This window comes from Cajanus cajan, chromosome 8 (genome assembly GCF_000230855.2).
Source record: "Cajanus cajan strain Asha chromosome 8, NIPB_CcT2T_4, whole genome shotgun sequence".
NCBI classification, from domain to species: Eukaryota; Viridiplantae; Streptophyta; class Magnoliopsida; order Fabales; family Fabaceae; genus Cajanus; species Cajanus cajan.
In genome coordinates this window covers 6305883-6328472 of record NC_138524.1, presented here as the reverse complement: position 1 = coordinate 6328472, position 22590 = coordinate 6305883, and the positions used below count along the sequence as shown (strand labels likewise).

The window sequence follows — 22590 nt, the reverse complement described above, 5'->3', positions numbered from 1 at the left end:
TGCATGCTAATTGCTAAATCACGGGTATATATAGAGACAAATACACTCTACAAATTAATGTTTGGTCGAATAGGTTTATCTGATCAGTGTGTCCATGTTTAAGAACGAAGCATACCAGAAGAAGATTGACTTTTACCTACTCTGTATGGACCCATTTTTCTTATACTTTGGAGTGTCACTAACGTTAATTTTACATATTTTTGTCTCAATTACGTGCCCCATTTCGTACTCCCCAATTACAAGTTTCTTTTCCATGTGCACCCAACGTCTGATATTATTATTATTACTTTTTTCATGCTAGTGTTTTACAAAAATGGTCTCCTATAAAGTTTGGAAAATATGTATTTAACTGAAAAGTGAAAATCATTGACAAGAGTAAATTGAATAACATGGGTCATACCATATTAATAATGTGTCTGGACTTGTGCAGTTGTGCTTAGACAAGATAAATCAATTCCAAAAAGTAAACGTGTCGTTATTATTATGTTATTGTGCCCAAAAAACAAATGCAAACTTGGTTTTTATAAGGAGCAATAATTAATTTCCGGGTCAAGAAGTTTATGTTGAGTGTAAAACCAATTTTATGTATATAATTTATGTTTGTAAACTTAAGTACGTCCATACTTTATTTGAAATAAATATAATGCAAGTACAAACATATTAAAGTGTGTTTAGATTTCCACTAAAAATTATTGTACCATGATTTGAGATTTGCTCGAATCATAATTTTGGAATTCCTACTTGCAATTGAAACACACTAGATAACTAGCTAATGAGTTTGAGAATAGTAAAATCAAATCAGAATATATTTCAAGCTTTACATTGTTAATTGACGGAATTTGTGGGAACTACATATGATTGACAAAATGAAAACTTAGAGGGAGGTATTTTTCTTGATAAATTTACAATTTGATAAAAGGATAATCTGGGGGTTGAAGCATTTCGACGTAGTTAAACTCGTTAATATGAAGAAAAGTAGTAAGAATACGGCATTTTCAAATCAACCGTTAAGGCTTGCTAACTAAGCCACACTAGATTGCCACACTCATAATTCCCAAACACTTCAGCTCAAGTCACATTAATCATCTCGTTTTCACCTAAGGCTTAATTGGGTGTGCCTGGTTGGTGATGGCACACTTCTCAACTAAACAGTACCGTAAGTAAGTGAGTTAGAGCCAAAAAGAAGGAGAAGGACGTTTGATCCACCTTTCCTTTTAGCCACGAAAATTAAACAAAGGAACAATATGTCAATCAAGCAGAAACTAGGTTTACGGGTTAATTAAGTCTAGGATCAACGTCTCTATCATAGGCTTAATCACTAAGATAGAAAGATTAATTACTAAGCCAAAATTAATAATCAAAGCAACATTGACAACAATCTACAAACTTTGATACAAATTCTGCTTTAGAGATACAATATCTCTTCTGGGGACCCACAGAACTACCTTCTATTAGCAAATAACTGAACTTGTATTTACCATATTACTGTCTAATTTAATTAGTTACCGTGACGCTTAGAAATGAAGAAAGTCAAAATTCAATTAACTCGAGCAACGACGAACATTTTGATGAGTTTGACTCTTTATATTGTGTATATATCACACACGCAAGCACAATGAAATTAGGCACTGCATTTATTTATAGTTTCCATCCAGAAAGGCATGCAAGGAAATTGAAGCATGCTACGAAAGTTCTCTACTAGTATATGTATTTTTTGAAGAGTCAATGAAATTAGGCACTGCATTTATTTATTTTATTTAAGATGATCCCAAATATGGAATTTGACAATTTGTACCGCTTACAAGATTACAGCATTAAAAGCCTGGTAATAGTAAAAAAAGGAATGCCAACTATCAGATGCCTTACGTGCAATCCTCTCTATTTGACAGTTGCCCCATACTTATTTTCTTGCCCTACTTAAATTTTTTTATGATATACCCATATATAGAAGATAGCCACCCTTATCTTCATTCTCTCCACCTTTTTAGCTACCAAAAAATTTATTTCATAAGAAAATATATATAAAATTAAACAATATCGATATAACTTTTATTATTTATTACATCATACTATAATTATATATTAACTGTAATTTTTTTAAGAATTAGATTATAATTTCATATATGTATTTATGTCAAATTTTATTAAAATTAAATAATTTAAAGGTAATTAAATTATTTATATTTTAATATATTTTAAAATATATATTATATTAATTTTGATATATATATATATGTATATATATATAATCAAATTATATTAAATTTATATAAGATTTTGTATATATAATTTAAGAGTAAGGAATTTTCAATATAATGATAAATTTTAAAAATAATTATTTGTTTAGAAATTTTTAAATGTGTAACAATTAGTAAAAATTATATTAATGTGATTTAATCACTCTCCATTTATTCATCAACAAATAAATCCCAACAAATTTATGCCAAATTCATAATGATGGATTAATATGATATTCTTTTTTATTCTAAACAAACTTAAGATCATTTTCATTAATAAATCAAATGAATTTAATATTTTCTAATGTTCCAAACTTACTAAAACAAGGAAAGTTAATATATATATATATATATATATATATATAATTAACTTATTTTAAAAGTAAATTTATTTAAATTTATTTCACTTAATAATTCATGTTTTAACGATTTAATCATTAAGTTAAAAAATTTTAATGTATAGATTAAATATGTAAAATTTAAAAATTATATATAATACCATTTTTTAATTCTTAACAATCAAACTATTTTTTTTATAAAAAAAAAAACTTAATCATGATACTTTGTCGCTAAATTACCGATTTCATTTATCCAAAACAGCATAATAGAGATATGATGTAATGTTTCCTTGTATCTGATCAAGAAAAAACGTGATCCTTTGTTTTATAATATAGAGGCAAAATACAAAATTTCATCACATGCAGCACGATGAATCTGGCCGTAATTAATCAAAGATTTTAAAAATATGTTATATGGACTATATCATTGTATTTTGGAGTCAGACATTATTTATATTAAATACTATAATGCTTTGGCGTGATTGTATTAAATTCCATTTTTCAACTGGCGGTGGCTGACAAACCTAGTTATATATCCTAGAACTAAAATTTACGCAATAATTTATATGTGTAATAACTAGAGAATTGCGTGTCATACAACATTTTCAGTCAAGTACAATAATCAATTAAGCGATATAACGTAAAACACGTAAATCAATTGAGATATTCTAACTTAATAACATTTTAAGCATGCTGTTATCATAAATATTCATATAAAGAATTTTGTTGTCTATAATAATAATTTTAAAAGAATTGCTTCTAGTAAAAAATACATGTAATTTATTCTAACTTTAGCATCCATATAACAATTCCCCGGTTTTAAAACTTGACTGGCATAGTCAATTAACGGTTTATCCTCTCCAACGTGGACAATCCAATTTGTTTTCGGCTTTTATATATAGATCTTGTTGACTAATTTTTTTCACGAATGAATACACTGTATTGCATATCCCTCGCTTATATTTAAAGAAATCCTATTTGCCATCATAATACTAGTAATTAAATTTGCTTTACTATTTTCATGGATTCACAGGATCTATAAACTGTTTTCATGAATTCGTTTGGCAGGAATGGAGCTGGAGCCCTGCAAGAATATTGAATAGCTATTGTCTGTGACTATCAATACAAGAAAATTTTTTTTGTCAGAAACCAGGGCTCGTGTTTGGCTTCACCAGGAAAAAGACCTTTTTTCTTGTTTTGAACGAAAAACAAAGGCAAAAGTTAGAAACATTTTGCAAACTTTGCAAGAGACAGAATTTTACGCATTATATAGTCCAACCAATTGCACTAAGTATACAAATAATCCAAATCTTATCTAAATTATGTCAAGTCAAAAAGTTGTAATATTAAATAATGTCTACCTAACATATATAGGTCATGCCAGTAATTTATCAGTTGAATGAATAAAACTTAAATTGAATGATATCTTGTACACAATTAGTTAGATCTAGGAATTGCTGACTCAATCAGCAAAACATGCAAATTTATCAGAAATCATGCTTGAGGATGGAGATGGTCTTATTAAGTGCTTCTCAAAAGGAAAAATGTTACTCTATAAGATATAAGATATGTATCAAACCATCACACCTCCCACTTAACAACATCTTTAATGCTATTTATATATAAAGTAGTACACATGTTTTGGAACATCTAAGAATTCTCGGGATACGGAGATTAGCTATACATTTTTAAGTGAAGGGACTAAACATGAACTATCATCTTATGTCATGCCAAGCTCATATTATATACGCCAATACTGAATAGTATATACATACTTATACATAACATCATCATGCATTTTACAGCCATGTCTGAACCATCAGACTACGCAATATCTGAACCATCAGAATCGCTCTCCCTGTTACCCCCACTACCCGACCCTATCCTTAATTTGCACACAGGACATGTTCCTTGTTGTCGGAGCCATGGATCAATGCAGTTGGCATGAAACTGGATAAAAAGAAAGTACATCAGTCATTTATGCGAGGTAATGTTATCAACATTTACAGCTTTAAGAAAATATTAAATTATTAACCAGTTAAGTGAAGGAGAATAAGTTCAACCAACGTTAAGTGGCAGCGATCACACTTTAATTAAACAAATAATTCTGAACAGATGAACAACAATTAAGTGACATATTTTGAAACAAATGAACATTCCTAAAGTGACAGATAATTCGAAATGGAGGATGCATGTGCTGGTTAAGCACAACGAAAATGTCTGTTTGGAAAAAAAGTTACTTTAAAGTGACAAATATTTTGAAACAAATGAACATTCCTAAAGTGATAGATAGTTAGAAAAGGAGGAAATATATGTTGGTCAAGCACGTCGAGGAGAGCTGTTTCGTGAAAAAAGTTATTTTAAAGTAACAAATATTTTGAAACAAATCAACATCCCTAAAATGATAGATAATATGAAGTGGAGGAAGTATGTGTTAGTTAAGCACATTGGGTAGAGCTGCTTGGTGAAAAAGTAGCACAAGCCCGACCAAAACAGGAAAAAAAAAAAAAAAAAAAAAAAAAAAAAGAGCAATATTGACTGCATTAGTCAGGATTTGGCTCCCCCAGTGAGAAGTGCACTTTAGAGGTAAAGTGCGGATTGGAAGTTGTTGATAAAATATATGCACATGTTAATTATGAACTAGCAAAAAGCCTGAAGAGAACAGTAAAACAATAATGAGTAATATTAACAGTATTATTCGAAAGATATGAAGAATTCTTCCCCCAATATTATTAAAAGAATAGAAATTAGCTGTCCCGCATGCTTTAGTTCAAATGGATTTATCTAGAATATGATATGACAGGAAAACTCAGGAACCGATAGCTTTATATCTGAATATGGCACTGATTAATGATTATCAAAAAATAAACCTGATAATTTGAGAGATAAGTACTAATCTCCGTTGATGGTAAATAAATTTTAAAAAATAACTGAAGAAAGATAAATATAGGCAGTGATCGAACCTGATGCAAGCATGGCAAGCTACGAATAAGCTCCCCCCTCTTCACTTGGTCCAAGCAAATAGTACACGTCAGCTCATCTTCGGGAACTTTGATACCTGTCTCTGTGCCTCCAGATTCTTGCTTTATCTGATTGAAACATTAAAGAAAAAAACTAAAAACCAAAAAGAAAGTAGGGGCAATTTCTCCCCAGATTTTTGTAACAAGTATACAAAATAGTCAGTATTTAATTACACAAACACCATGATCATCATGCATTAGAAGAATCATATATCAAGAAACAATTTGTTTTCTTCAAAAGCATATCAATGAAGAGGACACCACATCAGGGATAATTATCAGATAATTTGCAACTTGTATGCCAGGGGATTGCCTAAAATACTTATGACAGGCCACAACATCATATAGACCACCAGTGGTGCATAAAGCTAACAACCAAGAGTAAAAACAAGTTATACATTTACATCATTATTACCATGAAATACCATAACTCAAACAACCTAGTGAGACCTAACAAACTAAAAGCAGAGACAGATAACAAATATTTACCTCAGCTGCACCTGAAGAGGATGCCAAACCAGCTGAGCCATCTCTGTTAACATAATAAATTGTATCAACTTACATATTATGGTTTAGAACTTCTTTACATAAACGCAGATGCACACGGAGGAAACTAACCCTGTTAACAATTTACCCTAGCTTGAGAACCCTAAAAATATAAATAAAAAAAAATAAAAAAAGAAACAGAGTATCAAGTGCATTTTTCTCAATAAGCTATTACTTATAATGTTTTCCGAGCAATGCTGTAACAGCACAGCCTCTTTCTCTCAAATGGCCAACTAGTATGCAATGAGTGCCAATCAGCCGTTCAAGATCATTGTTCTATTACCCAGTAATTATGTTTCTTGTACAAGACATTTAACTTACCACAAATTTAGGATGAATATTAGCAACAAATATTTAGTTTTATAGTTTGGGTCACAACTGATGGTTCCACATGCTATATTCCAAAAGTTTTCAAAATACAACATCAGCAATAGACTAATAGCTAGGGGCATAAATTCAAAAACTCTGTCAAAGCCAACCTTGGCAGTTTACTGGGACATGCTCATTTCTGCATGGAGTAAGAAATATGCTCAATAATAAATAGTTTTCTAAAAAAAAATACTGTAGACATGAGCGAATCACCCATCACTAACAACAATTCAGCAGTAAGTGCCTTTTCTACGGAACAAGCAGAATAAGGTGGAATTGACCCTACAAACACTGACCTGCGGGTAAAGAAAAATAGAAACAAAACAATGCAAGCATATACGGCAAGCTTTTTTTTTCTAATTCAGTGGTATTATTATTATTTTAAGAAACCATCACAACTCACTTGGGTGGGACAGGAACTTTATATGAGTGAATAGGCAAAGCATTTATCTCTTCCTCAGTCATTGAACGAGTGCTAGAAGCAGTCTCAGAGTCCAGAGCTCTCAAAGTGTCATAATCTGCCACAGAATCAAGAGGAAAAAAAACTTGCAAAAATGCACACTTAAAAAAAAGCTATTAAAGTATTCATCTGCTTCAAGCACCTGTTTTACAGCTTTAGGCCTTTTCAACTTAAAAATGATGTCAAAATACACATTCAAAGGTACAACTCAGCAGCATAATACCTAGCTCATCAAATTCACGGTCAAGAAGTGCAAGTTGAAGTCTAAGTCCTTGCAATCTTCCTCTGGTTGCAATTGCAATCGATGGTGGCATGTGAAGACGGAGTTCAGTATGGCCAAGCAACCCAGAGGCTGCTGCAGCATGAGCCCTGGCCTGTGCTTGAAGCTGTTGACAAGTTGCATACATCCTCAGACTCGTAGCCATCACAAAGATAGCCAGTACAGCCCAGAGCTGAAATGATATGTGCCAACAATTACTTTCTTCATCTAATGCAGATGAGAAGTAATACGAAAACTAGTGACTACATCAAATTTAGCAAATTTTAATTGATTACTTACCAAAAAATGATGTAACATTTGAGGGGAGTTTAATATCATGAATATCAAAATAACTGTCAAATAAGCATGTCAGATACAGATTAAGAATCTGGTCATATGAAGCAGTAAAGCATTAGATACAGTAGTAATTACATTACCCGTGATAAGAAAAGCTAGAGAATTGCCATTAACTGGTCGAGCTGGATGAACCCGCTGACAGGAAAAAGTAGAAAAAGAGCATGAGAATCACTGTACAATTATGTACAGTCTGAGCTGAGTAGAGAAAAAAAGCAAACACACAGACTGACATTCGCACACATTAAGCATACCATCAAGGTTCTTTCAGGAACATATTCTGGAAAGCCACTTTCAATATCTCCCCTACTCCCTCGGAAGACAAAACTCATGATTGCAAAGGAGCTCGTTTAACCAACAATTCACAATGACACTACCTGCAAGTATTGTGCCTTTGATTTATTACACCAATTTATATTAATCAAGGCACTAACTTTTGGTGATTGATGTTTTGAAAAATACAACATACAAATTTGACACTGATTATGAAAGAAAAAAGAAGTAGTTACCCATTCAAGAATCAAACAAACCAGACAAAGTCACAAACAGAATTCCACACGTGAATTTCTGAAACTGAATGATTAATTGCAGCAAAGCTCTTTTTAAAGATTGACCATTAATCACAGCAGATATAATTGGATCATAAATCGTATCTCATACTCCAGTACCTTATCTAGACTAAATTTTGTACAAATTACAAATAGGTCATTAGTTTCATCAAGCTGCATTGCTTGCAAAACTACGAGTTGAAGCTGATCAGATCCAGTTTTTAAGTTTGGATTCAAAACTTATGAAAGATGGCAGGATAACAAATTCTTTTCTCTTGAATGAACAAAAGAAAATATTTTTTGTTTTTTGATGCCACGCCCATTGACCAATATAATTTTATTTCTTCGTTAGGCAGAGTGCTAAAGATTCAGAAAAGTTATTTGAATTCGATTCAGCATAAGGAATTATGTACAGCATGGAAGTCCAACATTGCAAAAAAAAAAAAAAAAAAAAAAGTGAATGTTAAGAGAGTAAAAAACTCTCTCATCCCATGTACTTGTCGATTTACTAAATTACCACACAGCACTCCCCCACTTGTAAGGAAAATTCTAAGGAAATAATTTTGGTGCAGAATGCAGATGCTTTTGCTGATTTGGGGGACCATGCACTCTAATTCGATCAGCATGTAAAAACAGGCGATTTGGCGAAACAAAATATCATCAGGGCAGAGAAAAAGAAGAAGAAGAAGAAGAAGAAGAAGAAAAGAAGGAGAAACAAAGTTTCAATTCCAGGCAAATTCCCAAACAATGACGACCTGGAATATCAAGAATACCTGAAAAAATATCAGGAATAGGCAAAATGAACAGCTGCAACCACCGTACGAAACCCACATTACAATTAATGAGATGAGAGGATCATCAATTTATGACTAAATTTTCATTTTCATACACTACAAATTAGTGAAATTACAAAAACAATAACCATGAACATCCTTACCCAAATCAAAATGTCTCCAAACGGAGTTGTAATTGTACCAAATGTTACAATTATTGATTCGTTACTGTTAACGTTGTTGGTGTGGTGTGGTGTGGTGACGGTGCGTTCACTCACTGCTGTGCTGCAATATAAGAATTGGAAATGCTATTTGTAGAAACATAAAGCATTATATTTATATATGTAGATACAAAAGGATGCGTTTCTATTAATCTATAGTTTTGACGTTTACTTTTTCTTAATAATTATTTGTATAGCTTTTCCTCCTCCTCCTCCGTAAATAAAATAAAATAGGTTAAAACTCTGATTTGGTCTCTTATAATATTTTTTTGTTTCAATTTAATTTCACTTTATTTTTGTTTTAATTTGGTCCCTAATAATTTAAATTATTGTAATTTGAGACTTCCGTCCAAATGATTTAAACGGAGTTATCTGTTGACCACATGGATGTCACATGGATGCCACATAGATGCATAGGTGGATGCCAAACTTCGTGAATACACCTGGAACCAAAACGGCTCGTTCTGAAACCAGAACGACCTGTTCTGATTGCACATGCTATGTGTTAATCTTGCAACTGGAACGGACCGTTCCAAATACAAATTTAACACAACATGAGTGCAGAAGAACGGGTCGTTCTGAATCCAGAATGGCCCGTTCCAGAACGCCAACTTCATGCTTTTTATTGTATTTTATTATTATTATATATATATATATAAATATAATAAATAAAAAATAGAATAAATTAATATTCATTTATGAATAACTAAAAAAAATCAAATAAGATAAGATCTTCCAAAATCCTTCTTTGATTTGAACTTATCCAGTTCAAAATCTTGACCAAAATGCCGCAATATGATTCAAAAATTAAAAATAAAAATTCATAACATATCATAAATTCAAAGACAGAAACATGGTTTAGAAACTGAAAATAAAAATTCAGAACATAACATATACTAAAAATATTCAAAGAAATTACTGAGAAAGAAAATCATCTGGGTAACGCCGAAGGAAAACCCTTAACCACAAAAATTCAGGTTGTACCTCCTCAAGAATAGGTTGTTATTGTTGGGGGACATCGTTAATGACTTCAAGGGGAAACACCGTTTCGTTTCATCCTTGACTGTATAGTGTCAATTTGGTAGTAAGTGGTTCACTCCAGTTTGACTAACAATGAAATAAAATTTGCTACCATTGTCCTTAGTGATACACTGCATCGTCCTTAATGATATACTGTATAGCCCAAATGTTTAGCAATTGAAATTATCAATCTCCATTGACAATATTACCAAATCTAGTGTTTGAAATGTTTTGTACCTTAATTTTTTTTTTGAAATTCTGGAACCAGAATGGCCCGTTCTGAAACCAGAACGGCCCGTTCTGAAATCAGAACGGCCCGTTCTAGTTACACTATTGATGTGTTATTTTTGCATTTAGAACGGTCCGTTCCAGTTACAAAATTTATACACCAAGAGTGCAACCAGAACGGACCGTTCTGGTTCCAGGTGTATTCACAAAATTTGAGATCCACCTACGTGGCATCTACGTGGCATCCACCTGACATCCACGTAGCCACCAATTAACTTCGTTTAAATCATTTAGACGGAAGTCCCAAATTGTAATAATTTAAATTATTAAGGATTAAATTGAAACAAAAATTAAAATAAGACTAAATTAAAAAAAATATTATAAAAGACTACATAAAGATTTAAAAAAAAAAAAAAAAAAAGTGGTACATAAGCGTAAAATGATTAATTATTGGTGGAATAAGAAAAAGAAAAGAGTAAACATGGGAGACACAACTTCTTTAATATTTATTTTGGATATGGTAGGTAGTAAAATCTGGAGAAGTCTAGAGTGTAAGAGATGCCACGTCGAGTTGCTAATTATGGAGCCACTGCTGCTACTGCCACGCCTTCTTCGCATGCAGAAAGGTGCAACTTACGCCGATGCAAGCTCGCAATCAACACCGACACTGCCACGATTCAATTTTTTCCATCAAATATTTAATGAAAAATATACTTATTTAATTTATATAATTAGAAGGAAAAAAAGAACATTTAAAATGTAACTGTACCCTCTTAGCTCCAAGCCTGATCGACACGTTACCATTACAAGTAAGTTTGGACCAATTACATCTTACATAATGTTTATCGAACGACTATTAACAAAATACTCAGATACTCACCAAGGTTAACAAATCATAAGTATATACAATATATTAAGATAATTTATATAGGGAAGGCGATTCTTATTATAAAAATTATTTTTTAAGATATTACCATAACAAGTCATTTATACATATACACCTAAAGATAACGGTCCATGTGAATTATAAAGAATAAAAGATAAAAAATAGATTAGACAAAATAATCATATAATTAATAAACAGGTTAGACAGACATAAGAGTTTTCTCTAATTACTTTTGAATACTTTGATGACAGAGTTTTCTCTTTATCAATTGGAACATTTTGGTGTCATTTGCAGTACTATGCTAGAATCTTTTTTCTAGTGTCCATTTTGCAAATCTCACAACTTGAGAGCTAGGTAAAGATGGTGAAAAATCAAGACATTATTGGAAAGCAATTGATGGCAGTGATGGATGACATGCACAGAGAGAGTAAGGAGTCAAAAAGGAGTGTAGATGAGGTCAAAAGGAGTTACGAGGTTCAGGAGTAGATGAATCGTGAGAATGAGGCTGCTTGGGAGGTTATGAGAACACATGATTCCAACCTAAGACGCTTGGAAGGAAATGCAGTGTGGTTGATCACTCTTGGGATTTCAACCCTTTCTAGAACCAACTGAAGTGGAACCTATATCTCTTCACTTTTTGGTTCCAAAGGTGGAGTCATTTGATGGAGCTCAAGATCCCAGTAAAAATTTGAAGATGTTTTGAGCACAAATGTTGATTAATGGTTGGCCGTTGATTTGGATGCCTTCGCATGTTTGTTTGTTGCATTATTCATGACTAACAAGCAAAAAACCACAAAGTGAGCAAATCTATTTGACTTGTCAAAACTAAGAGTTGTTGAAAGATTACCTAATGAGGTTTGATAGGATGAGGATGTTCGTGGCAACCATTGTAAAGGTCTTTAGGCAAGCCTATTCAATGAATATCTTGTTCACCAAAAAGTTAAGACAATTATTGAGATTCATACAATGACTACTTGTCATGTTAAAGTCGAGGAGACGATGGCTATCAAGTGTGCTATAGAAAGACAAGAAGGACCATCAGGTATGAAGTTCTAAGAAAATAATCTAAAATCGAAATCAGGTTAGAGTAAGAAAAGTGATGGAGGTTGATCAAGAAGAAACTACATAAGGGAGGATAAAGTGATGGGTTTTGAAGAAATTTCACACCACATGCCGCTAAATATTTTGAGGAGACATATCTTGAAGGATGTGAATTCGATGAGGTTGCTTGAATTCCTATGAGGTGGGTGATAAACAATTGGGGCGGGCAAAACAAATGTTGCAAGTTGCATCAAATCAATGGACATGACACTGAAAAGTGTTTCAAACTTATAAAACAAAATGAGAAAATGATTAAAGATGGGGTATTTTTCCAAGTATGCGAAGTATAGAGGCAATATTAAGGGAGGGAGTTCTTGAGATGATCAAATAGAAGAATAAAGAGATTAGTGAAGAAATGATTAGGGGGATCCTCCTTCTAGTGTGTCAACATCCAACCGAGGTCGAAAAAATATGGAGCATGATAAACCAATTCTTGGTGATTTTAACACTATTACAAAAGACTTTGTGAGAGGAGGGCCAACATCGTTGATTCATAAGTGATATGTTAAGTTAATTATGATGATGGAGATTTAATCAACTATTTCGTCTTTAAAATTTTTTTGATATGGACTTTAATGACATGGTCCAATGTGATCATGATCTCATTATCATTTTGAAGAACATGATAAATTTAATGCGAAAAGAATTTTAGAAGATCAAAGAAGTTCGAAGGATGTTATTAGGGTTACAAAACTTAAAAAAAAAAAATTCATTGTCCAATTTTATGTCAATGATTGATCCAACTTACACCTTAGTGGTTCCATCATACTCACACTTAGTCAAGTTCTTTTGATATCAACACCAAATTTTTGTTCAATAATTCATATTTTACATCAAATTTTAACGATCCAACCATTGAATTTAAAATTTTTAATACATAGATCAAGTCTACAAATGTAAAAAAAAAAAAAAAATGGAAACTAATTAGTACTTTATTTCATTAATTCAAATTGATGGATAATCATAAAATCATTTTATACGTTGATTATCCATAAATTTGAATTAATGAAATAAAGTATTAAATGATTTTCATTTTTTTTTAAAAATTGCAAACTTGATCAATGCATCAAGAACTTTAAATTCAACGATTGGATCGTTAAAATTTGATGTAAAATATGAATTATTGAATGGAATTCAAAAGTAAAATGAAATACAATAAATATTGATATTACTATTTTTTAAAAAATTGTCTTATAATATAATTTATATTATTTGAACTTACTAAAAATAAAAATCTTTTTCGTGAAGAGTAAAAATTTGGAACTGAAAATTTTGAATATTATCCTACTGATCGAGTAAAATATGAATATGAATTGTCATGCATAGACGAACCAATATTACATATTAAACTTGGTTGTGATTGCACATCTACTCAAGTCAAAGAATAAATTATCATATTGAAAGGAATATTTAATATCAATATTTATATATTAAACACGAATTTCTATCTTATTCCAGAGTATTTTTAAGGACTTTCTTCAATTAGAGGGTTTGTAGGAATTTTTTAACTTCTTATCTAATTCCTTTTTTATTTATCATAATTATTTATAAATTAAATATTAATATTTTAAAATAAATGGCCAATAAACAAAAATATTTTTTGTTACAATACAAATTATTTATCATAAATCTAAAATATAGTTTATATTTTTAAAAATATTTATAACTTGGTTGTGATTGCACATCTACTCAAGTTAAGGAATAAATTATCACATTGAAAGGGATATTTAATATCAATCTTTATATATTAAACATGAATATTTATCTTACTCGATAATATTTTTATGAACTTTTCTTCAATTATAGGGTTTGTAAGAATTTTTTTAACTTCTTATCTAATTTGATTTTTATTTATCATAATTATTTATGAATTAAATATTAATATTTTAAAATAAATTATTAATAAATAACAATATATTTTTTTAATACAATATAAATTATTTATCATAAATCTAAAATATAATTTATATGTTTAAAAATATTTATACATATAATATTTTTTATATAATATATTATAAATTTTAATTATATTATCTATAATAACCATGTCTTTGCATTAAAGCTAAAATATTAGTTGACATAATACTTAATATTATTGTAGTTTTATTGAAAACCTACACGATTACATGCATGAAGTAAATATTTCCCATGTTTAAGCAAGGTCAGAGGTTCGAATCCTACCTTGTGTATGCAGCTGCGTTAAATCTTGGGACCAGTGTTAAGTCTCAATTATACATCTTTTTGAATGAGAATTATTGTACAACTCTACTCATTCTTAGCACCATTGCAAGATAATTGTCCCCTTTTTGACTTATCTTTTGTGCAGATATAACTAACCCATTTTAGCTAACAATACCTTAATACACCTCATTTTTTGTGCAGGTATTGAGCTAGAGATTAGAGGATTGAAGATCTTTTGGATTGGAAACATAAGGAGCCAAGGAGCAGAGCAGAGTGGCTGCGCCGGGCGCAAGATGACTCCGCGCCGGGCTTGAGAAGAACAGAGCAGTGGGCTTCTAGAAGTCATACACGCGCCGGGCGCGAGACTCCACCACGCCGGGCGTGATCGAGGCAGAGAGTACCTTAATACTCTCTGGAACGAATTGCGCCGGGCCTAATAGAGAATTGCGCCGGGCTTGATCTAAGGCAGAGAATGCTTGAAAGCCTCTGGAAGACACTGCACCGGGCGTAAAAGTAATTGCGCCGGGCTTATAACGAGGCAGAAAGTGCTCAGAAGACTCTGAGCCGGGCGCGAAGACTTAGGCGCCGGGCGCGAAACCCTAATCTGACCTCCCAGGCTCGTATTTGAAGCCATTTTCGAGGGTTTCTCCCTCATCTACACATTGGGCGCGTTTTGGGAGCTGTGGAAGGGATTCCCGGAGCTTGGAGCCGTTCGTGTGTGGGTCTTTCCTTCGGTTCTTCATTTCTCCCTTCATCTCTATTTTATATTTACCCTCTTTGTTGAGTGGTTTCACCCATTTTTGTGGGGTTAGATGTAACCAACGAATTCTATTGTAATCCTTACGGTTTTTATGATATATATACATGTTGTTTCATTCATTGTTGTTTATGTTTCTATTCTTAATGCTTGCTTTGGATTTAATCTCATTGCATGATATAGGTTCCATTGGGTATTGGAAAATAACCCTTGAAACTACCTCTGAAACAAATGCCTAGTGGGAAATGTATCTAGGAATGGAGCTTAGCCCATTAGTAGTCTTAAACCCTAGCCCGTAATGCGGGTGTAGATATTGGGTACTCAAGGGATTGATATTCAGTATCCACATCTAGGCTCTTGCTCTAAGGGATTAGGTTTGAGTAAACTATTGGGTTGACTAAGCAATGAATTTAACAAGAGATTAAGGATTCATTAGTTTGATGTTTGGTGAAATCTGACCCCACAATCTCACAAAACCATAAAATCATTTCTACCCTTTCCACTCACAAACCAATATTTATTTACAGCTTTCATTCCAATAGTCTTAACCTTGAATTCACATGACAAATTATGAAATTGGAATTATTTTTTAGTCACGAATAGTCAATAAATGCTTATTTTACCTTCTAATCCCTGTGGATACGATATTTTTACTACTTGAACGGCCGGTATACTTGCCGTGTTTGAGACCGTTGATAGAATTAAACGAAATTTCAATTATAACAAAAGTACTTCAACGGAAATCTCAACAAGTTTTTGGCGCCGTTGCCGGGGAATTAGCAAGACAATTTAGTATTTATAGCTATTTGTGACTTGTTCCTTTACTTTTATTGCTAATTTCTATTTCAGCAACTAATTCTTTGGGCTGACTTGTGCACTCTAGTCTTTGGTTTTCTCTTGTATGCAAGGTACTATCCGAACCAGAGGTACTGTTTCTTCTGAGCCATTGTTGAACGATCCTGAGATTGAACGCACGGCAAGGAGGAATAATAGCAACAGGAGGAGAAGGAGGACTAGAGCAAATCCAGTTAGCCAACCAACCATTCAGTTTCCTGAAGCTTTTGTTTCTGACATTCCTGAGTTCACTATGGAAGGTGAAGATGGTACTCACGATAACAATCAAAACCGGAGGCGCACTATAGGTGATACTTTCACCTACACTAGCCCGAGGGAGTTCTCAAGCATTGTGAGGCCTACAATGAACGACAGACTAGCAGAAATGAAGCCTGCACTGCTACAGCTTATCAGTTCTCATCAATTTTCTGGTCTGGATCATGAAGACCCACACACTCATCTCTACACTTTTTATGAGTTGTGTGGTTCAGTTGGAGTTTCTGGGACTGATGAAGAGGCACTTTTCATGAGGTTGTTTCCATTTTCTCTGAATGGGAAGGCTAAGGCTTGGCTTCATTCTCAGCCAAACCAAAGCCTGACAACTTGGAGGGATGTGGAGACCAAATTCTTAGCCAGGTTCTTTCCCCCATCCAAGAACACTGAGGCCAGAACTGCTATTGCCACTTTTGCTCAAGGTGCGGATGAGCCACTATGTGAAGCATGGGAGAGGTACAAATCATTGTTGAGGAGGTGCCCTAATCATGGTTTTGAGGTGGAGCTTCAAGTTCAAACTTTCTGTAATGGGTTACAACCTCAAACCAAGATGATATTGGATGCTTCTTTTGGAGGGTCAGTCATGTTCAGAACTGCTGAAGAAGCTATCACAATCATTGAGTCCATGGCTTCCACAGACTTCAGGAGCCAGCATGGTAGAAGCTCTTCAACCAAGAGAGGAGTTTTGGAGTTGAGTACTCAAGATGCGGTGTTAGCTCAAAACAAGATACTTTCCCAACAAATTGAAGCTTTGAATCAACAGATGGCCAAGCTTCCTCAACAACTTCAAGCTATGCACTCTAATGCTCCTCCTATGCAACAAGTGATGGCATGTGATTTTTGTGGAGGTGACCACCCTAATGGTTATTGTGCCGGATCTTCTAATTCCCAAGGTGCAGAAGTGAATTACATGGGGAATCAAGGGCGGCAAAATTTCTCTCAACACCCCTATCCGCAAAATTCAAATCAGGGGTGGAGAAATAACTATGGTGGAAACAAACCAGACATGAATGCTTCATCAAGTAGCAGGCCTCCACATCAACACCAACACCCACCTTTGTATGAGAGAACCACCAAGTTGGAAGACACATTGCAACAATTCATGCAACTGTCTATGTCCAACCAAAAGAACACTGATGCTTCAATTAAAAATTTGGAGATACAGGTGGGGCAAATAGCAAAGCAGCTAGCAGAGCAGCATAAAGGTTCTTTCTCAGCCAACACTGAGCAAAACCCGAAGGGGCACTTGAATGTAGTATCTACAATGAGTGGTCGGGAGTTTGTGGTGAAGGAGAGTGAGAAGAATGATGAGAGCAAGGAGAAAAATGACACAGGCGAAGATGATGATGCTAGTGTTGATGAAGAGATCATCTTGGAGGGCCCAGGAGTGTGGAGAAGGAGTGGAGGAAGTGAGTCGGTTGTAGAGAATAAAGAAAAAATTGAAAATGACAAAAAGAAGGAGAAAGAAAAGGAACTTGAAAAAGAGAAAGAAGGAATCAGTAGAGAAAAGAATAAAGCGCCCATGGAGGAGAGGAGTATTGTGAAGGTGCCACCCACCAAGAGCTTACCGTATCCTCATGCACCTTCAAGAAGGGATAAGGAGAGGCAATATGCTCGGTTCTTGGAGATTTTCAAGACCCTGCAAATTAACATTCCGTTCTCCGAGGCATTAGAGCAAATGCCTACATTTGCCAAGTTCATGAAAGAGCTCCTCACCAAGAAGAGAAAGTATTTTGAAGAGGAGACTATTACATTGGAGGCGGGGTGTAGTGCCATTATTCAGAAGATGTTGCCAACAAAATCCAAGGACCCTGGTAGCTTCACTATTCCAGTCACTATTGGGAGTTTAGCTATTGGGAAGGCTTTGCTTGATTTGGGGGCTAGCATCAATCTCATGCCCTTATCTATGCTTCAGAGGATTGGCGATTTGGAGGTGAAGCCTACTCGCATGACTTTGCAGTTGGCGGATCGATCTGTGAAGTATCCTCATGGCATTGTGGAGGACGTTCTGGTGAAGGTGGACCGTTTCTTATTTCCCGCTGATTTCGTGGTGATGGATATTGAAGAGGACATTGATGTACCTCTCATTCTTGGCCGACCATTCATGAAGACTGCAAGAGTTCTAATTGATGTGGATGATGGAAAGCTTAAGGTGAGAGTGAATGATGAAGAGGTTAATTTTGATGTGTTTGATGCCATGCACTACCCCAAGGACAAGAGCAGTTGCTTCCGGGTTGATGTCATTGATGGACTTGTTGAAGATTCCAGGAAGCATATCTCTTTCACTAACTCTTTGGAAAAAGTCTTAGTCAATATGGTTGAATACCTCCATGAAGAAGAAGATAGAGAGGTTGAGGCATGTCTGATGAGCCTTGACTCATATAAGGAGGTGACACCGGACTCAGTGCACATGGAAGATTCGAAGGAGGATGGGGAGGTGATTACCCCGAAGCTCGAGTTGAAAATACTCCCTTCTCATCTAAAGTATGTGTTTCTAGAAGAAGGTGGAAGCAAGCCGGTTATCATAAGTAGCTCCTTATCCACATTGGAGGAGGAGAAACTTGTGAGAGTTCTGAAGTTCTATCAAGGGGCAATTGGTTGGTCTATTTCTGATCTCAAGGGAATTAGCCCAGCCTATTGCATGCATAAGATATTTATGGAGGATGAGTACAAGCCGGTTGCTCAACCACAGAGGAGGCTTAATCCTGTGATGAAAGAGGTGGTGAAGAAGGAAGTGATTAAGCTGTTGGATGCCGGCATGATCTACCCTATTTCTGATAGTGCATGGGTGAGCCCTGTGCAAGTAGTTCCAAAGAAGGGTGGCATGACGGTGGTTCAGAATGAGAAGAATGAGTTGATTCCTTCTAGAACGGTCACGGGGTGGAGAATGTGTATTGATTATAGGAAGCTCAACAAGGCTACCAGGAAGGATCATTTTCCACTCCCATTCATGGATCAGATGCTTGAGAGATTAGCTGGTCAAGCTTATTATTGCTTTCTTGATGGGTATTCAGGTTACAACCAGATTGTGGTGGATCCGGAAGATCAGGAGAAGACCGCTTTCACTTGTCCTTTTGGTGTCTTTGCTTATCGGAAGATGCCATTTGGACTGTGCAATGCTCCTGCAACATTTCAACGATGCATGCTAGCTATATTCTCCGACTTGGTGGAGAAGAGCATTGAGGTCTTCATGGACGATTTCTCCGTGTTCGGGTCGTCATTTGACGAGTGCCTGACCAATCTTGAAGTGGTGCTTAGAAGATGCTTGGAGACCAACCTTATACTCAACTGGGAAAAATGCCATTTCATGGTGACCGAGGGGATAGTTCTGGGGCACAAGATCTCTCACAAGGGCATTGAAGTTGACCCAGCCAAAGTGGAGGTAATAGAAAAACTTCCTCCACCCATCAATGTCAAAGGTATTAGGAGTTTCTTAGGGCATGCTGGCTTTTACAGGCGCTTTATAAAAGATTTTTCAATGATAGCCAAACCCCTGAGCAATCTCCTAAACAAAGACACTCCTTTTTGTTTTAATGCTTCTTGTATGAGGGCTTTTGAAGCTTTGAAGGCTAGACTCACCTCTGCACCCATAATCACTGCACCAGATTGGAAACTGGATTTTGAACTCATGTGTGATGCTAGTGATTATGCGGTTGGGGCAGTCTTAGGCCAAAGAAGGACCAAAATTTTTCATGCCATTCACTATGCTAGCAAGGTTTTAAATGAGGCACAAATCAATTATGCCACTACTGAAAAAGAGTTGCTAGCCATAGTGTTTGCATTGGAAAAGTTTCGGTCCTATTTGATTGGTTCCAAAGTGGTTGTGTTCACAGATCATGCAGCCATTAAGTACTTACTCACCAAACCGGATTCCAAGCCAAGACTCATTAGGTGGATTCTTCTGCTTCAAGAGTTTGATTTGGAGATAAGAGATAAAAGTGGCAAGGAGAATCTGGTTGCTGATCACCTCTCAAGGCTCATAAATGATGAGGTGACCCTGAAGGAGAGGGAGATCTTGGAGGAGTTTCCTGATGAGAAGCTGTTCATGGTGCAAGAGCGACCCTGGTTTGCTGACCTGGCAAACTTCAAGGCAGCTGGAGTAATCCCTGAAGATTTCACATGGCACCAGAAAAAGAAGTTCCTCCGTGATGCTACCTACTACGTGTGGGATGACCCTCACTTGTTCAAGATTGGTGCAGATGGCCTATTGAGGAGGTGTGTCTCAAGAGAGGAGGCCAAGAGTATTTTGTGGCACTGTCACAACTCCCCCTATGGAGGTCATTTCAATGGAGAGAGGATAGCTGCTAAGGTGCTTCAATCTGGATTTTACTGGCCAACACTCTTCAAAGATGCCCACAGTCACGCCAAGCAGTGTGACAGTTGTCAGAGGGCCGGAGGAATCACAAGGAAGCATGAGATGCCCTTACAGAACATGCAGGAAGTTGAGGTGTTTGATTGCTGGGGCATAGATTTTGTTGGTCCACTGCCTTCGTCCTTCACAAATGAGTATATTCTTGTGGCGGTGGACTATGTCTCAAAATGGGTTGAAGCCATTGCTACATCCAAGGCGGATGGCAAAACAGTGGTGAAGTTCCTCAAGAAGCACATATTCAGCAGATTTGGCACCCCCAGGGTACTTATCAGTGATGTAGGTTCACACTTCTGTAATGCTCAGTTGGAAAGGGCTCTAGAACATTATGGAGTCCATCATAAGGTTGCCACCGCCTATCACCCTCAAACCAATGGGCAAGCTGAGGTCTCTAACAGAGAGATCAAGAGGATTCTGGAGAAGACTGTTTCAGCTTCAAGGAAGGACTGGTCTACAAAGCTTGATGAAGCTCTATGGGCTTATAGAACCGCCTTCAAGTCTCCAATTGGTCTCACTCCATTTCAGTTGGTGTATGGAAAAGCTTGCCATCTTCCTGTGGAACTGGAGCACAAAGCTTATTGGGCTTTGAAGCTGTTGAATTTTGATCCTCTCAGCACCGGTGAGAAGAGGAAGCTGGAGCTGCATGCTCTTGATGAATTGAGGCTCCAGGCCTATGAATCATCTAAGCTCTACAAGGAGAAGGTCAAAAGCTATCATGACAAGAAAATTCTGAAGAGAGAGTTCAGGGCAGGCCAGTCAGTGCTTCTGTTCAATTCCAGGCTCAAACTCTTTCCTGGAAAACTGAGATCAAAGTGGTCTGGCCCTTTCAGAGTTAAGGAGGTGAAACCCTATGGTGCCATAGAAATTGAAGATCCTGAGGCACAAAGAAGTTGGGTTGTGAATGGACAGCGGTTGAAACCCTACTTGGGTGAAGAAGTCGAAAGACTTTGCTGTATCCTTTCTTTTAGAGACCCTTGAGGTCTCTTCTTGTCAGGCTCGGGACAGTAAACAAGCGCTTCCTGGGAGGCAACCCAGAGATCTGAACTTTGTTTTTATGTGTTTTGCAGTTACTTGTTGTTTTTAATTTTGATTGTTTATTGTTGTGTTATAATTGTATGCTATACTTGTTCTAGAACTTGTTTTGTGGTTGTTTATGTTCTGTAATATGTATGTGTATTGTGTTGTTTGTATCTAGTATTATTTGTTTTAAGTGTGTGAATCATGCTTGAGTGGATAGATTTAAGTTGAATATGTGAGGAGTGTGAGGAGTGGAAAATCTAGGTGAAAGCTTCAGAGTTAATCACGCCGGGCTTGTCTTATCCACGCCCAGCGCACATAGAGTAATTTGGTCTCTGTCAAGACACACGCCGGGCTTAATTTATTTTGCGCCCGGCCCAGACTTCATTGTGGCACTGGAACGACCAAGCCCGGCGCATTTATTGGCGTGCCGGGCGCATTAATAGTTAGGTGCTCCAGGGGGTAGGCAGGCCCGGCGCGCGTAGCGCATTCACCACTGGAGGGTCTGAGCATTATTGGCGCCGGGCTTGCCATCTGCCATGCCCGGCGCATTAAATTTTGGTACGCAGTAACCCTAATTGAGCCGGGCACAGAACGGCACCGCCCGGCATCACACCAGAAAGGGCAACCTTTGGGCTTCTACTGATATGGCGCCCGGCATGGGTAATTTCACGCCCGGCGCGACCCTGCAGATGCCTTAACCTCTCAACTTCCTCTCCCACGTTCCCACTCACTCTCACCCTCTCAACTCCATTCCCTTTTCTCTCAACTTCCCACTCCGAAAACTTCCTATCCATTC

The 22590-nt window shown here is 35.8% G+C and overlaps 2 protein-coding genes, 1 long non-coding RNA gene and 1 other non-coding gene across 8 annotated transcripts; 1 reads left to right on the top strand and 3 right to left on the bottom strand.

The window, feature by feature from the left end:
* Positions 1 to 4169: 4169 nt before the first annotated feature.
* Positions 4170 to 9227, bottom strand: LOC109799043 (E3 ubiquitin-protein ligase SDIR1). 4 transcript variants are annotated; one of them, XM_083062471.1, is made up of 10 exons: positions 9069 to 9220; positions 8905 to 8938; positions 7838 to 7960; positions 7667 to 7721; positions 7530 to 7582; positions 7194 to 7422; positions 6914 to 7028; positions 6085 to 6127; positions 5539 to 5664; positions 4170 to 4525 (listed from the first exon to the last, which is right to left on the bottom strand). In XM_083062471.1, the coding sequence occupies exons 3-10, from the start codon at positions 7913 to 7915 to the stop codon at positions 4400 to 4402; spliced, it is 825 nt and encodes a 274-aa protein (XP_082918597.1). In that variant the 5' UTR covers positions 7916 to 7960; positions 8905 to 8938; positions 9069 to 9220; the 3' UTR covers positions 4170 to 4399. The 4 variants fall into 4 exon arrangements, with proteins under 4 accessions (XP_082918597.1, XP_020215111.1, XP_082918599.1 ...); XM_020359522.2 differs by lacking the exon at positions 8905 to 8938 and having other exon boundaries at positions 9069 to 9227; XM_083062473.1 differs by lacking the exons at positions 8905 to 8938; positions 9069 to 9220 and adding an exon at positions 8649 to 8879.
* Positions 9228 to 9988: 761 nt separating this feature from the next.
* Positions 9989 to 12538, bottom strand: LOC114915927 (uncharacterized). Of its 2 annotated transcripts, XR_003804194.2 has the most exons (3): positions 12107 to 12538; positions 11731 to 12034; positions 9989 to 11040 (listed from the first exon to the last, which is right to left on the bottom strand). It is a non-coding gene; the product is annotated as an uncharacterized LOC114915927 (long non-coding RNA). The 2 variants fall into 2 exon arrangements; XR_003804193.2 differs by lacking the exon at positions 9989 to 11040 and having other exon boundaries at positions 11426 to 12034.
* Positions 12539 to 15818: 3280 nt separating this feature from the next.
* LOC145950779 (uncharacterized) lies at positions 15819 to 21752 on the top strand. The gene has a single exon (XM_083062502.1). It carries the CDS (start codon positions 16200 to 16202, stop codon positions 21750 to 21752), a length of 5553 nt encoding a protein of 1850 aa, XP_082918628.1. The 5' UTR covers positions 15819 to 16199.
* Positions 16795 to 16900, bottom strand: LOC145951020 (small nucleolar RNA R71). Its single transcript, XR_014428846.1, has one exon. It is a non-coding gene; the product is annotated as a small nucleolar RNA R71 (small nucleolar RNA).
* Positions 21753 to 22590: the final 838 nt, after the last annotated feature.